At 44.1% G+C, this 15,675-nt stretch overlaps 1 protein-coding gene across 1 annotated transcript in view; it reads right to left on the minus strand.

The window, feature by feature from the left end:
* The window catches only part of HCN1 (hyperpolarization activated cyclic nucleotide gated potassium channel 1), a 581,473-nt gene that overhangs the window by 402,189 nt on the left and 163,609 nt on the right, over positions 1–15,675 (minus strand). The window contains exon 2 of the mRNA XM_040339190.1: positions 5,361–5,784. Coding sequence (XP_040195124.1) covers positions 5,361–5,784 — 424 coding nt within the window. The remainder of the gene's footprint in view (positions 1–5,360; positions 5,785–15,675) is intronic.

The following is a 15,675-nucleotide window of genomic DNA, read 5'->3' on the forward strand; positions in this document are numbered from 1 at the left end:
AACCCAAAATTTGTGATTTTCTTTCACTTTCAATGATAAACAGTACAAATAGAGAGGGTGAATCTCCCTAACAGGGGCACAGAAAGCAATGAAAATTGATAGGGGCTTGAATCCCTCTCCCCTTTGTCCAAAACTAAAAAAGTGTTGTCTTTACTTTTACTTTAAGTAAATTAACCCCAATTGTGTTTTTTCATATTTAGCTTTCTATACATTACTGTTGAGAAACTGATCCATAAAAAAGGTAGAGACTCCTCCAAATTGGTTATTTTTACATTCATTAAATACCTCATGCCTGGACCACTACTTATTTAATTAAAATATTTCCTTTAGTAAATGGACTTTGATGCTGTTTTATGAGGTATTTATCAAGTGTTTTTGCTTTTTGAGGTAAATATCTCATAAGGTGATAGTGAACTGACATTTTCAGCATCGCATGAGAGAATTGAAAATACATGTCATGTGATTTAATTAGCCAATGAGATATTCTTTAATGAATTGAGCCCACAGTGTGAAACAAGTCATGGTTGTAACAAGTTAGTAATAGGTGAAACAATAAGTTATGAGCAGACTACGGTCAATATAGGTGACTAGGACTTTGCCCTCTGCTTACCTTTTTAAAGCAGAGCTTTTACAATTCAGAACCTTCAACTAATATTAGCGTAGGCCAATGGCGGCTGGTGTTTTTTTGTGGGGGGGCAAACGACCCCCCCCCCACGGCACCACACTAACACCCCCAGCAAATCCCCCACACCACCTGCTGTCCTTACACTGGATACGGGCGATGAGAGCAGCGGTCAGAGCTGATGCAGCCATCTTCCAGCCCTGTCCTTAAATGTGACGGGCTCAGGGGAAAGCTGCTCCGGTGTGTCTTCTCTCTGCTCCTCCCAGCGCTAGGCGTCCAATAATATTGCCTAACGTTTTGGCCAATCGGTACACGGGTTTCATTCATGCTTCCTGATTGGCCGGGCGGAGGATCAGTGTTGCAACAGCAAATATTCATTCACTGTTGCAACAAACCTGGGTGGGCTCCAGTCGCATGCTCTGCGACCCAAGCCCATCCTGTTTTGAGGCCTATTAGGCCGCGTACACACGGTCGAACATGTCCGCTGAAACTGGTCCGCGGACCAGTTTCCGCGGACATGTCAGACCGTGTGTACGGACAAGCTAAGAAACTTGTCCGCTGGAAACACGTCCGTCGGACATGTCCGATGGTTAGTACACCTAATCGGACATGTCCGCTGGTTATGACGTGTAACCAGCGTCCCGAAATCCCGCGCATGCGTCTAATTGATTTGACGCATGCGTGGAAGCATTGCACTTCCGTGTTTGAGAACGTCGGTGTCTTCTACGTCACCGCGTTCTCTGTCCGCCGGGATTTTGGTCTGATGGTGTGTACACACATCAGACCAAAAGCTCCCAGGAGACATGTCTGATAAAAACGGTCCGTGGACCGTTTTCATCGGATATGTCTCCTCGTGTGTACGGAGCCTCAGAGGCCTCTGGCTGTAATCAGGTGTTTAAAAAAAAAAAACTGCCCGTTGTAATTAATGTGCCCGTTGCCCTGAAAGTGTCCGGACACATGAATAGGGGGCAGCCGCGGATAGATTCATGCTATGCCACTGCACATAGAGGGTGGTGAGGAGAAAGGTGGTGGCGCCAGGGCGCACCTAATGGATGGCTTATTAACTTTGGGAGGGACTTCATAGCTACCTTTTTAAAATACCCTATACAATTTATACTTTAAAATTAATCTATACATCTCCTTCACATTATACCCAATGCATCAAAAACTACAAGAGTACTTTGATGGAAGAAAAAACTGTAAATAATGAGGCATACTTCAACTCTATAAATTTATATAAACAATATTCATCACTGCAATCCACTGCCTTCTGTTTAGGTTTGGAGATGATCCCAATGTTAATTATTGCAGACACATCATTGTTAGCACAGTCCCCAAGTACCAACAGTAATGAGTGGTGCTATGTGACAGGGGAAGCACAAGAGAGTTCTAATTGATAAGATACAGGCAATATCAGTGTAATGAAACTTTACAATGGCGCCAGGATTGCAGATGCCCTAAAATTGCTTCTGTCACAGCCTCTGAGGTCCCAGGATAAAATGTAATTCGCTTTAAAGAAAAAAAAGCTTTCTTCAGTTAAATAAAATGACTGAGACTAAAGGGGACTTGAAATAAACTAGTGACAGCATATGCAACAATCTTAGCATTCAGACCCAAATTCAACCTTAAAGTAGAACTATGGGCAAAACTTTTTTTTTTTTTTTTTTCATTTTGGATAGAGCAAGAGAGGGTTATTACCCCTGTCAGATTTGTTTTCACCATCTGTGTCCCATTGTGGAGATTTCCCTTTACTTCCTGTTCCATAGCCAAACAGGAAATGAGAGGAAGTCCCTCCAAATTAGGGAAATGTATTCCTTATTGGAAGATTTCCCCTCTATTACTTTTCTGGGGACAACCCTAAATTGGGGATTTTTTTACTTTCACTTTCAATGATAATGGTAAACAGGACAAAGAGAGGGTGAATCTACTTGATGGGACACGGACAGCAATAACAACTGACAAGGGGTTCTAATCCATCTGAACTCTATCCAAAACTTAAAAAAAAGTTTTGCCTTTAGTTATACTTTAAAAGACATAAAGACAAACTTAGTAATGCAGATATTATCCCCTCCTACACTATCCACTACAACCCTGACCTGAAAGGACTATAAAAACGGCAATCTTCTCAAAGCTTCCATTTGTATACTTTCCTTCCTCCCAACAAATTTCAAATGGCAATGCCCTGGATCTGCTGAGAATGCAGTGGCCGAATGGCCTATCAAATAGAGACAGGGAGCATGCACCATCTTATTTTTCAGGAAGGAGGAGATATGGGCAATGTGAAGGTACACCAAGAAACATACCTCCCAACTTTCTGAGATGAGAATGAGGGACACCTATCAGAAAAAGTATGCAGGCATAGGACACACCCCTTGCCCCACCCCCTTAAAGGAGAATTGTGCAAAAAAAGAAGATTGGTTAAACCCACAAGTGCTTTTTTACCACTACTATTCCTTTATATTGGCTCTTGGACTTTACAAATGCAGAAATTTAGAAATCAGATGAAAAGTTTAGCACTGGAAAACACTTTTTGATAGATAAAAAAGGCATTGTATATATATCTATAAAGATCAGGCCAAAATGAGGGACAAATGAGGAGCAATGAGAAATAGAGGGACATTGCTCCAAATCAGGCATAGTCCCTCGAAATCAAGGACAGTTGGGAGGTATGCAAGAAACCCTTCCACCCCAAAATATATTCACCGATATGCGCTTTGTTGCTATCCTTGGACCCCTCACTCGTTCCTGAAACCAAATGAGGTTTTCAGGTATAGGGGAGTACATGACGATTCAATCTTCAGGTCTGAACACTGGCATGTATGTGTGCATAGGGGAACAGGGGAGAGGAAACGCCTGCACAAGCTGCACAAGTTGGTGAGGAAACATGGATCGGTGAGTATACTTTGGTTTGACGGGCTATCAAGAGGCACTGAAGGTGACACTGGGGTAGATTCAGATAGATTACGCGGATCTAAAGATCCGCTAATCTATCTGATTTACGACCGGCCGGCGCAATTTTGAGAGGCTAGTGCTGTATTCAGAAAGCACTTACCTCGAAACTTGCGCCGGCGGATCGTAAATCCCCCGGCGGAATTCAAATTCCGCGGCTAGGGGGAGTGTAGTATTTAAATCAGGCGCTGTCCGTGAATTTTCCCGGCGTGCATTGCTCCCAATGACGTCGCTAGGGTTTCGGCGTGAGCGTAACTTGCAACCGGCCGTATTCTGAATCGACTTACGCAAACAATGTAAAAATTCAAAACTCGGCGCGGGAACGACGGCCATACTTAACATAGGATACGCCTCACATAGCAGGGGTAAGTATACGCCGGAAAAAGCTGAACGCAAGCGACGTAAAAAAAAAACGACGGGCGGGCGTTCGTTTCTGAATCGGCGGATCTACTCCTTTGCATATTCGTCGCGTATACAAATGGAAGCGCCACCTAGCGGCCAGCGGGAGATTGCAGCCTAAGATCTGACGGTGTAAGTCACTTACACCTGTCAGATCTAAGGGAGATCTATGCGTAACTGATTCTTATGAATCAGTCGCATAGATCCGACCGTCGGATCTCAGAGATACGACGGCGTATCAGGAGATACGGCGTCGTATCTCTATCTGAATCTCCCCCAGTGTCTTTAAGTGGTGCAATGGTCACCTTTGAGACCATATTGTGAAAGAGTGTGTGAGGTAGCGCCTCCATCCCTGTGCAGAGCTCCTCAAGAGGCGTAAGTGTCTGATTGGTAGTAGCGGAGGGCGGGAGACTGGCGATGGAAATGCCTAAGCTGGAAGGCCCTCATGAAGTCCAGTCTAAACTGTCCACTTGGGTCCGACAGCTCCGCACTTGTCTTCCACCCATCCGCAGACCCAAAATGGGATGTCTGAAACAATCCCGCCTCTCGTAAGCCACAAAATACCCTGTCTGTCATGCCCGGTTCAAACCGGGGGTTCCCCAGAATTGGGCGTAGAATCGAGTTTCGAGTGAAGAGGGGGAAAGAGGCAGAAGCAGACAATTTCCAAAGATTAATTTTCAGCCTCAAAGCTGCCATATCTTATTCCACAGAACATTAACTTAAAAGCTGTAAAAACATTTTATCACACAAAATATCAATATCTTTTGGGGTGTTCGAAATAACATCACGGTCATGCATGAGTTTCTACTATTAAACTCCGGAAAGGGAACACAAAGCCCTGGTTCACATTGGGTACGATTTGGAACGATTTGAGATGCGATTTGACATGTCAAATCACATCTCAAATCGGCGGCAATTGTCGGCAATGGCACTGTCCTAATCAGTGCGATGCTGCATCTGCGATTTCAAAAAGTAGTTCCTGTACTACTTTTTGCGATTTCGGGCCGCGATTTACATTAAATTGCGGCCGAAATCGCGGCAAAATCGCAGCCGCGAAATCGCGGTGAAATCACGCATTTTACCGCGATTTTGAATTCGCAGCAGTGTGAACCTAGGCAAAGAGACACTGTGCTGGTGATTTACTAAAGCTGGAGCATGCAAAATCGGGTGTAACCAATCAGCTTCCAGGTTTTATTGTCAAAGCTTAATTGGACAAGCTGAAGTTAGAAGCTGATTGGCTACCATGCACAGCTGCACCAGATTTTGCACTCACTGTTTTTAGTAAATCAACCCCCTATGTTCAATTTTAGCTGTCCAATATTATCCCCCCTGATGTATAGATAAAACAGGAAACCCCTTTAAATAGAAAACAACTGATTGGTTCATTTACCTCTTCCCACTGATGAATGTATCGGATTAACCTTGATAATCGCAGTAGGCGCAACAAACTGAGGATTTTTGTAAATCTCACAATGCGGAGAGCTCTGGCAGTCTTGTACACTTCCGAATCCATGCCTTTCTCGACAATGAGAAAGATATAATCCACTGGGATGGATGAGATGAAGTCAACAACAAACCAGCTCTTTAAATAACTCATCTTTATGACTTTTGGGTCTAGTATGATCTCCGAATTGTCTTCAATGACAATCCCAGTTCTAAAATTCATGAACAAGTCAAATAAAAAAACAGTGTCGGACGCCACGTTGAATATAATCCACGGTGTGGTCGTCTGCTCTGTGAAGAAGGTTATTCCGACCGGTATAATGACAAGGTTCCCCACCATCATAATCAGCATTATCAGGTCCCAGTAAAACCTGAAAAAAAACAAAAACAAAATAGCAAATAATTAGAAAGAAGAGCTCACATCATGTACTTCCTCATTTCATTTGCATGATAATAAGGAGAACAAGCAATGTATTCTGCATGAATGCATTATAATGAATCATTTTCACAAGCAATCAGAATCCCCCAGCTCATTCTTCAACATTTACCAGGTCTTTGTGAATACACAAAATTAGTGGATTTTGCTTCGGCTCGATGTCTCATTAAACTAAAGAGAAAATACTTTGATAATGTGTTTGTAGATTTTCAGCTCTTTATCTCTCTTGTGCAACAACAGCTTGAAGCTTCAGGGCCCTCAAGCAAGAGATAATCCAAAGGCCCTGTCCACACCCCCAATCAATAGGGAGGGCCATCTTAATAGCATCACAGGCCCCTGGGCAAAGAAATGCTCTGGGGCCCCTACAACGATGACATTGCAGGTAAACCAACATCAAGTAGGTAGGAGGCAGACTGCCTCCCCTGTGTATCACTCTCAGTGCCATCATGGGGCCAGTGGCGTATCTAGGGTATGGCAACCATGGAAAGTGCCATGGGCGCCATATAGGGTTGCCACCTCATCCCTTTAAAACCGAACACATATGAATTACACAGGTTCTGAGGCTAATTAAGGTGGTAATTAAACTCATTTGGTGCCTTACCTGCATTAAATTAGCCTCAGAACCTGTGTAATTCATATGTGTTCGGTTTTAAAGGGATGAGGTGGCAACCCTAGCGCCATATGAAGGGGGCGCTGTTGAGTGGCTGGGCAGCAAGGCACTTACCAGGGTCTGAGGATCTCTTCTTCCCTCCTCCCGAGCATAGGCAGGATCTCCTTTTCAGCACCCTTGCTAATGGATAATGGCAGCGCTATCCCTGCTGCGTTCAGCCACAGCCCTCCCCTGTTCTCCCATGCCATCTGGTTGGATTGGCAGCGCACAAAGCAGAAGGAGGAACATCAATTTCTCCCTCTCCTCTGTGAAAACTGAGGCCTTAAGTAACGAAGACTTCATCACTTCCAGTATTGGTTCTGCATTTACCTGGCCTTGGAGGGCAGAGGAGGGATCAGGGGTCTAATAACCCCCAGATTTCTCCATAAAGAGGATATGTCACTACCCGAGGTATCACAAGGGATGATAAATATCACTAGTTTTGTTAGCTGTTTTTTTTTTTGTTAAGGTTATCTGAAAGATGGGTTTCAAATGTTTTGACAGGGGGCGCAGTTTCAGTGCTTGCCATAGGCGCTATTTTCACTACATACGCCTCTGCATGGGGCCCCCAATTTCGGGGCAGCGTGGGCTCAAGGACCAGCTGCTTTGGGGAAAGTGCAGGGCCCCCCATGCAGCTGGGGTTCCTGGACAGTGCCCAGGTGTGCCCTCTCATTAAGACAGCCCTGTCAAAAGGGGCCCAACAACTCCACCTTTATGACTTCCAACAATGCCTCACAAATTTCAGAGACGATAAAGTGGAACAACCTGTAGAAAAGTATGTAACAGTTGGTACAGAAAATAATCAATATTTGTCGCTTTGCCGCCTGAAATGAAGACAGACAGTTTTTGTTTTATCCTGCAGTATTTACTATTTTCATAACATCCACGTGGAATATCTAACACCAGCAGGTCAGAAAAAAATCAAAAACAGAATCACTGAATTGAAAAAAGGATCAAACCCCCCCCCCCCGGCCATTGTGTCAGTATTTTGTGGAACCCCCTTTTGCTTTAATTCCAGCCTTTAGTCTGTTGTGATTTGTCTCTACTAACTTTGCACATCTCGCCTTTGCAAAAATTACCCACTCTTCTTTGAAGAACTGCTCAAGTTCAGTTAAATTTGATGGCGACTGTTTGTGGACTGCAGTTTTTAAGTCATTCCACAGATTTTCAATGGGGTTTAAGTCTGGGCTCTGACTAGGCCATGCAAGGACATTCACCTAGTTCTCCTTCAACCACTGTGTGGTAATTATTGCTGCGTGCTTTGGGTCATTGACATGTTGGAAAGTAAACCTTCTTCCCATTCACAACTTTCTGGCAGAGGGCAGCAGATTTTCCTCAGATTTTGCCCATCCATTTCTCCTTCTATCCTGACAAGTGCTCCAGTCCCTGCTGCAGAGAAACACTCCCATAACAGGATATTACAACCTCCATGCTTTACTGTAGGAATGGTGTTATTTGGATGGTGAACTGTATTAGATTTCCACCAGACATATTGGGGCAGATCCACAGACAGAGTACGCCGGCGTATCTACTGATACGCCTGCGTACTTTCAAATTTCCCGCGTCGTATCTTTAGTTTGAATCCTCAAACCAAGATACGACGGCATCTGGGTTAGATCCGACAGGCGTACGGCTTCGTACGCCTTCGGATCTCAGATGCAATACTTCGGCGTCCGCTGGGTGGAGTTTGCGTCGTTTTCCGCGTCGGGTATGCAAATTAGCGATTTACGACGATCCACGAACGTACGCGCGGCCGTCGCATTCTGTTACGTCGTCTCTAGTCGGCTTTTTCCGGCGTATAGTTAAAGCTGGTGTTTTGCGGTGTATAGTTAGAATTGCCATGTTAAGTATGGCCGTCGTTCCCGCGTCGAAATTTTAATTTTTTTTATTTTTTGCGTAAGTCGTCCGTGAATCGGGATGAACGTAACTCACGTCTAAGTTAAAAAAATGACGTCATTTAGCGCAATGCACGGCGGGAAATTTCGTGACGACGCATGCGCAGTTCATTCGGCGCGGGGCCGCCCTTCATTTAAATGGAACCCGCCCCCTAATCGCCGATTTGAATTCCGCTGCCAGAAATACACTACGCCGCCGTAACTTACGGCGCGAAATCGTTGAGGATTCGAAATTCCGCCAGGTAAGGTACGGCGACGTAGCGTATCTCTGATATGCTGCGCCCATCTATTTCTCTGTGGATCTGGCCCATTGTTTGGCGTTGAGGCCAAATAATTCTATTTTAGTCTTATCTGATCATAGCACCTTTTTCCATGTGGCCTCAATCTTCAAAGTGCCTTCAGATGAGACTAAAATTGAATTATTTGGCCTCAACACCAAACTATATGTATCACGGAAATCCAGTACAGCTCCTCATCCAAATAACACCATTCCAACAGTAAAGCATGGTAAAGGTGATTCTTTTCTATACCCACTACAGGTAAAAAGACATACCCCTGCCAACAACACCCCTTCCCTCATTTGACATTACTAAAGTGCAGTAAAACACTTCTGGTAGTCAAATAGTAGTTTTTTGGAGGGACAGAGCAATTTGATTGCAAAAGGTAGACTTTCTCCAAATGAGGGACAGTCCATTGAAATAAGTGATCGGTTGGAGTATGCTTCCAACACCTTCCACAGTATCTATTTATGCTCTGTACACACGATCGGTTCGTCTGATGAAGACGGACCGATGGACCGCTTTCATCGGACGAACCGATCGTGTATGGGCCCCATCGTTTTTCCCCCCCCATCAGTGAAAAAAAATAGAACCTGATTTAAATTTTTCTTATGGTTAAAAAAACGATAGAAAAAAACGATCGTCTCTGGGAAAATCCATTGGTCAAAAATCCACGCATGCTCAGAATCAAGTCGACGCATGCTCAGAAGCATTGAACTTAATTTTTCTCTGCACGTCGTGTTTTAAGTCACCGTGTTGGACACGATCGGATTTTTAACCGATGGTGTGTAGGCAAGACTAATAAAAAGTCAGCTTCATCGGATATCTGATGAAAAAAATCCATCGGTCCTGTTTTCATCAGACGAACCGATCGTGTGTACAGGGCATTAGCCTACCACCTATAACTCCTTCTACCCTGTGCAAGTAGTATTTTCCTAAAACCATTTAATATATTTATAGTGAGAAAAGGATTGTATGAAAGAGGTAAAAAAAATACTTCACACCCCCCTTCTCGTTAGCACAAAAGACATAGGTTGTCATAGAAAGATCTATAGAATCATTCATCAGAACAATTTCTGAAGATAAATGACAACTATTTTAACTCATTTTAACTTAGTGGGCCGGATTCAAAAAGCCTGGCGTAAATTTGTGCGGGCGTAGCGTATCTCAGATACGCTACACCGCCGTAACTTAGTGAGGCAGGTTCTGTATTCAGAAAGAACCTGCGCCCTAAGTTAAGGCGGCGTAGCGTATGTGGTCCGGCGTAAGCCCGCGGAATTCAAATTATCCATGCAGTGGGCGTGTTGTATGGTAATGAAGGCTGACCCCACGTAAATTATGTTTTTGACTAACGGCGCATGCACCGTCCTTGAACGTATCCCAGTGCGCATGCTCCAAATTACGCCGCAAATCGTCAATGCTTTCGACGTGAACGTAACTTACGTACAGCCCTATTCGCGAACGACTTACGCAAACGACGTAATCGACGGAAAATTTGACGCTGGCCTGACGTCCATACTTAGCATAGGATACGCCTCATATAGCAGGGGTAACTTTACGCCGGAAAAAGCCTTACGCAAACGACGTAAAAAAATGCGCCGGGCGCACATACGTTTCTGAATCGGCGTATCTACCTAATTTGCATATTCAATAGATACGCCAGCGTAACTTCTTTCTGAATCTGGCCCATTGACTTTTTGAGATGAGAGAGGAATGCAATTTCATGCACATAGTATGTAGAGGACACAATTGCACAATCCATTAAGAATCATTTAAAAAAAATGACTGGTTACACTCACATTTCTGTGTGGAAACAACGGTCTCTCTGCAGAGCTTTGGCACACCCCTGCTGAGTTCAAGCTTGAACGCTCCAATCAAAAGGGAGCATGAGCTTTGTCTATTGCAGAGCTACAGTCTGACTAAACGAGGGGGTGGTGGGAGATTTTGGGGTCAGATCTTGGCAGAGATACCCCTGCATCCACACAAAGATCAAGGGTTCTTCTGTGCAGAATGTTGACAGTAAATGACCTTCTCTATTATATGGCTACTTTCTAAAGAGAGTAAACCATAGGACTTTGGTTTTCATTCAACGTATTACATTGATTTAAACTTGAAGTTTCACATTGACTTTAGAGTAAACCCGTGCCCACTTCATGCACACTAAAGTATTTACATATTCGAAACAAGCAGTAAAAGCACTGTAAAAAAAAAAAAAAAGACCTTATTGAAGGTTGTATCTATACGCATTGTGAAGAAATTAATCTTTAAAATTCACAATCCATGCAATACTTTTTTACATGAGAATAGAATACAGCTAGTTTAGTGCTTATTTACCTCTTGCTGTTATAATGCATATATGCTGCAGCAGGGAGCATACACCCTCTCAATCAACATTTATTATATCAATTGTATATCTATTTTAGCATTAGTAAATAGATAGAAAAGTATATCATATTCCCTTGTTTTAAACTTTTTTTTTTTTAAATTTTTCCAGTTACTTTCTGATTTCTGGCCTATGCAAATGATGTCATACGTAACTGCGCATTCGCCGCCCGGCATAGCGGATACGAGCTTTCCCGAGCCCGAAGCCGGCCGGGCTCGGGAAAGCTTGTATCCGCTCGGCCAGGCGGCGAATGCGCAGATATGTAATGGTGCCACCCGGCACCATTTTTGAATAGCCAATCGAGTCAGGAGGACTCAGGAGGGACACTTTGGCAGTGACACTCGTTGGCTCATGCAGTGCACTCGCCATAGGCAGAGGACGGAGCCGTGACAGCCCAGTCCTGTCCAGCACAGCCCTGAGCCCAGCACAGCACAGCCCAGCACAGCCATGTCCAGCTTTAATGTAATAAAGAAGCTGGTGGTGGCAGTAGGTGATGGTGGCAGGAGGTGGTGGGGGCATGAGGTGATGGTGAAAGAAGGTTATGCTGGCACTGTGGCAGGGGGTGGGTGAGGTGATGGTGGCAGAAGGTAATGCTGGCAGGAGGTGGTGGTTGCATGAGGTGATGGTGGAAAAGGTAATGGTGGCACCATGGCAGGAGGTGGGTGAGGTAGTGGGGCAGGAGGTGATGGCGGCAAGAGCTGGCAGGAGGTGATGGTGGCAAGAGCTGGCAGGAGGTGGTAGGGGCAGGAGGTGATGGCGGCAAGAGCTGGCAGGAGGTGATGGTGGCAGGGGGTGGTGGGGGCAGGAGCTGATTGTGGGGGTGGTGTTTTAACATACAATTATATAAAAAAAAAGTCATTTTCGGTTTCGGTTTTGGCCTGACATTTTTTTTAATTTCGGTTTCGTTTCGGTTCTGAAATTTCCATTTCAGTGCACCTCTAGTGCTAAGACCGCGCTCACAGTGAACTCCCAGCAGACTGACCATGCTGTCACTCTAAGCTCCTGGTTTCCATCTGTGATGGGGTGTCATTAGGACAGGCTCCTGATCATGTGACCGCTGTGACAGCCAATCAGTGAATCTCACTTAAAGAGCTACCCGCAGGCAGCCCCAAGTGATTAGTAATATGTAAAAGGTTTAATGCCCATAGTCTAGGCACAGGTGCATTTTAAAGAAAATGTAAACTCAGCATTTCATATTCCTGATATGTACCTGCTGTACCATGTACTTGAATGAAAAGGAATCCCATTCTTGTTGTATTGCTTCCCTTGTGTGAAATCCCTGGTGTTCCTGCCAGTCCCTCTGATTTCCTATTAAAAATGGCCACACTAGGCACAAGAGCACAGCATGGTCAGTTCTCTAGCTGTGCAGGGAATTCTCTCTCTCCTCCAAATATCAAACTTGTCTTGTCCCCCCTTCTGCACAGCCATTCACAGGGAAGACCAGTGTACTGTTTCTCATTCCCCAGCTCTCTTAGCTCCTTATGCAGATGAGAACAGAGGGTATGTGATTACTTATAATAAAATAAAAATAGATTGTATTTATAAATGTTTTGCCTTTCATGTCTACGCATTTTAACCACTTCATTACTGGGCACTTAAACCCCCTTCGTGCCCAGACCAATTTTCAGCTTTCATCGCTGGCGCATTTTGAATGACAATTGCGCGGTCATACAACACTGTACCCAAATTATATTTTTATCATTTTTTTGGTGGTATTTGATCATCCCTGCGATTTTTATTTTTTGCGCTATAAACATAAAAAGACAGAAAATTTTGAAAATAACCACAATATTTTTTACTTTTTGTTATAATATCACAATTTTTTTTTTTAAAAAAATTAAATTTCCCTCGGTTTAGGCCGATACGTATTCTTCTACATATTTTTGTTAAAAAAAATCGCAATAAGCGTATATTGATAGGTTTGCGCAAAAGTTATAGCACCTACAAAATAGGGGATATATTTAGGATTTATTTATTTTTTTTACTAGTAATGGCGACGTTCTGCAATTTTTTTGTCAGGCCTGCGATTTTGCGGCGGACGTATCGGACACTTTTGACACAATTTTGGGACCATTCACATTTATACAGCGATCAGTGCTATAACAATGCACTAATTACTGTATAAATGTGACTGGGAGTGAAGGGGTTAACACTAGGGGGTGAGGAAGGGGTTACATGTGTATCCTGGGTGTGTTCTAACTGTGTGGGGGGAGGGGACTGGCTGGGGGAGGTGACCGATGCTGTGTCCCTATGTACAAGGGACACAGATCGGTCTCCTCTCTCCCTGACAGGACGTGGAGCTCTGTGTTTACACACAGAGCTCCACGTCCCTGCTGTCACCGGCAATCGTGGGTACCTGGCGGACATCGCGGCCACCAGGCACACGCATCGGGCGCGTTGTTTCTCCGCTGCACGCCCCCAGCGGCGCGCGCAGGGAATGTAAACAAGAGGACGTCCAAAGACGTCCACTCGGCACTTGAGAGCCGCGCTGTGGACTTCTTTCGTCCATAGCGCGGATCCCAAGTGGTTAAACTGAAATGGGTTGTTTTACTCGGTGAGGGTTTACATATACTTTAACCTCTTCTCAACTGCTCCACGCATATATTACTGCGGCAGGGCTGACACTCTGTGCCAGATCACATACTGGGTACGTGTTCTGGCACTTCCGAGTCTCGGGCACACACGCATGCCGCCGGCGACATGCTCACACTGTGACTGGACGCAATGTTCACCAGGACCCGCCAATCATTTGGGAGACAGGCAGAATGGCGGTCGTCCTATGTAAACAAGGCAGACCACCATTCAGTGACAAGGGAAGGCAGTAATCTCCGTCTTTCCACAGTTAAAGCACTGCCCACACAGAAAGCACTCCCAGGGAACACATTTAACCCTTTGATTGCCCCTGATGTTAACCTCTTCCCTGTCAGTGTTATTAGTACAGTAACAGTGCATATTTTTTGCAATAATCGCTGTATTAGTGTCACTGGCCCCCAAAAAGTGTCAAAAGTGTTAGAGTCCTATTTGTCCACTGCAATATCGCAGTCCTGCTATTAGTCGCTGATCGCTGCCATTACTAGTAAAAAATTATAAAAAATTAAAAAATATCCCAGAATTTGTAGACGCTATGGGGCAGATCCACAGAGCGAGTACGACGGTGTATCTACTGATACGCCGGCTTACTTTCAAATTTCCTGCGTCGTATCGTTGTTTTGAATCCTCAAAACAAGATACGACGGCTTCTGAGTTAGATCCGACAGGTGTACGTCTTCGTACGCCTTCGGATCTAAGATACAATATTTCGGTCGTCCGCTGGGTGGCGTTCACGTCGTTTTCCACGTCGGGTATGCAAATTAGATATTTACGACGATCCACGAACGTACGAGTGGCCGGCGCATTTTTTTACGGCGTCTGTAGTTGGCTTTTTTTCGGCATATAGTTAAAGCTGCTTTTTTTGCGGCGTATAGTTAGATTTGCCATGTTAAGTATGGCCGTCGTTCCCTCGTCAAAATTTTTTTTTTTTTTTTTTTTTGCGTAAGTCGTCCGTGAATCGGGATGGACGCAAGTCATGTCTAAGTTTAAAAAATGACGTCCTTGCGACGTCATTTCGCACAATGCACGGCAGGAAATTTAGAAACGGAGCATGCGCAGTTCATTCGGCGCGGGGACGCGCTTCATTTAAATGAAACACCCCCCCTAATCGCTGGCGCAAATTCTTCCAGGATTCGAACCAGCCAAAAGTAAGTTACAGCGGCGTAGAGTATCTCTGATACGCTGCGCCGATGTATTTCTATGTGAATCTACCCCTATAACTTTTGTGCAAACCAATCAATATACGCTTATTGGGATTTTTTTCCCCAAAAATATGTAGCAGAATATATATATTGGCCTAAATTGATGAAGGAATTTGTTTTTGTATATTTAAAAATATATTTTTTAATTCAAATCTGTCAGTATTTTTTTTTGTTTATAACAGAAAAAATAAAGACCGTAGAGGTGATCAAATACCACCAAAACAAAGCTCAAATCGTGGGATTTTTTTTTAATTTTATTTGGGTACATTGTCGCACGACCACGCAATTGACAGTTAAAGTAATGCAGTGCTGTATTGCAAAAAATGGCCTGGTCATGAAGGGGGGTATATCTTCCAGAGCTGAAGTGGTTAAGGTTGACTGCATGTGGTCACAGACTGTCTTAGACAGACAAGGAATTTTCAAATTTTCCTGAAGACGGTTCTCACCTAATGTACGGTATTTTTTTAAAAAATATACATAATTGCAATATTTCTGTGCCACAAAGCAGAGAATAGAAATTCCAGCATTTCTTAGAATGTAGGAGGTTGAGGACGGGAGCTGTTGATTGACGAGGTCATCCTGTAGGAAATTTATTTTCAATTGCCTAACTGTGACACTGCTAGTAATTAAAATGCTTTCAAGAAAATATAGAGTGGCAATTATCATTGGTAGACAAGGCTTCTCTGCGAGTGTAAAGTGATTTTAGTCGCCTTTGAAACATTTGATTGCGTCTATAATCCTGCTTAGCATGCGTCAGATGCTGCAGGATGCACACTTCAAATGCAATACATTATGCTGAGAGTGGGGCAGTTTTCTGAATACACGTTGAG

Source organism: Rana temporaria, chromosome 1 (genome assembly GCF_905171775.1).
Source record: "Rana temporaria chromosome 1, aRanTem1.1, whole genome shotgun sequence".
Taxonomy (NCBI): domain Eukaryota; kingdom Metazoa; phylum Chordata; class Amphibia; order Anura; family Ranidae; genus Rana; species Rana temporaria.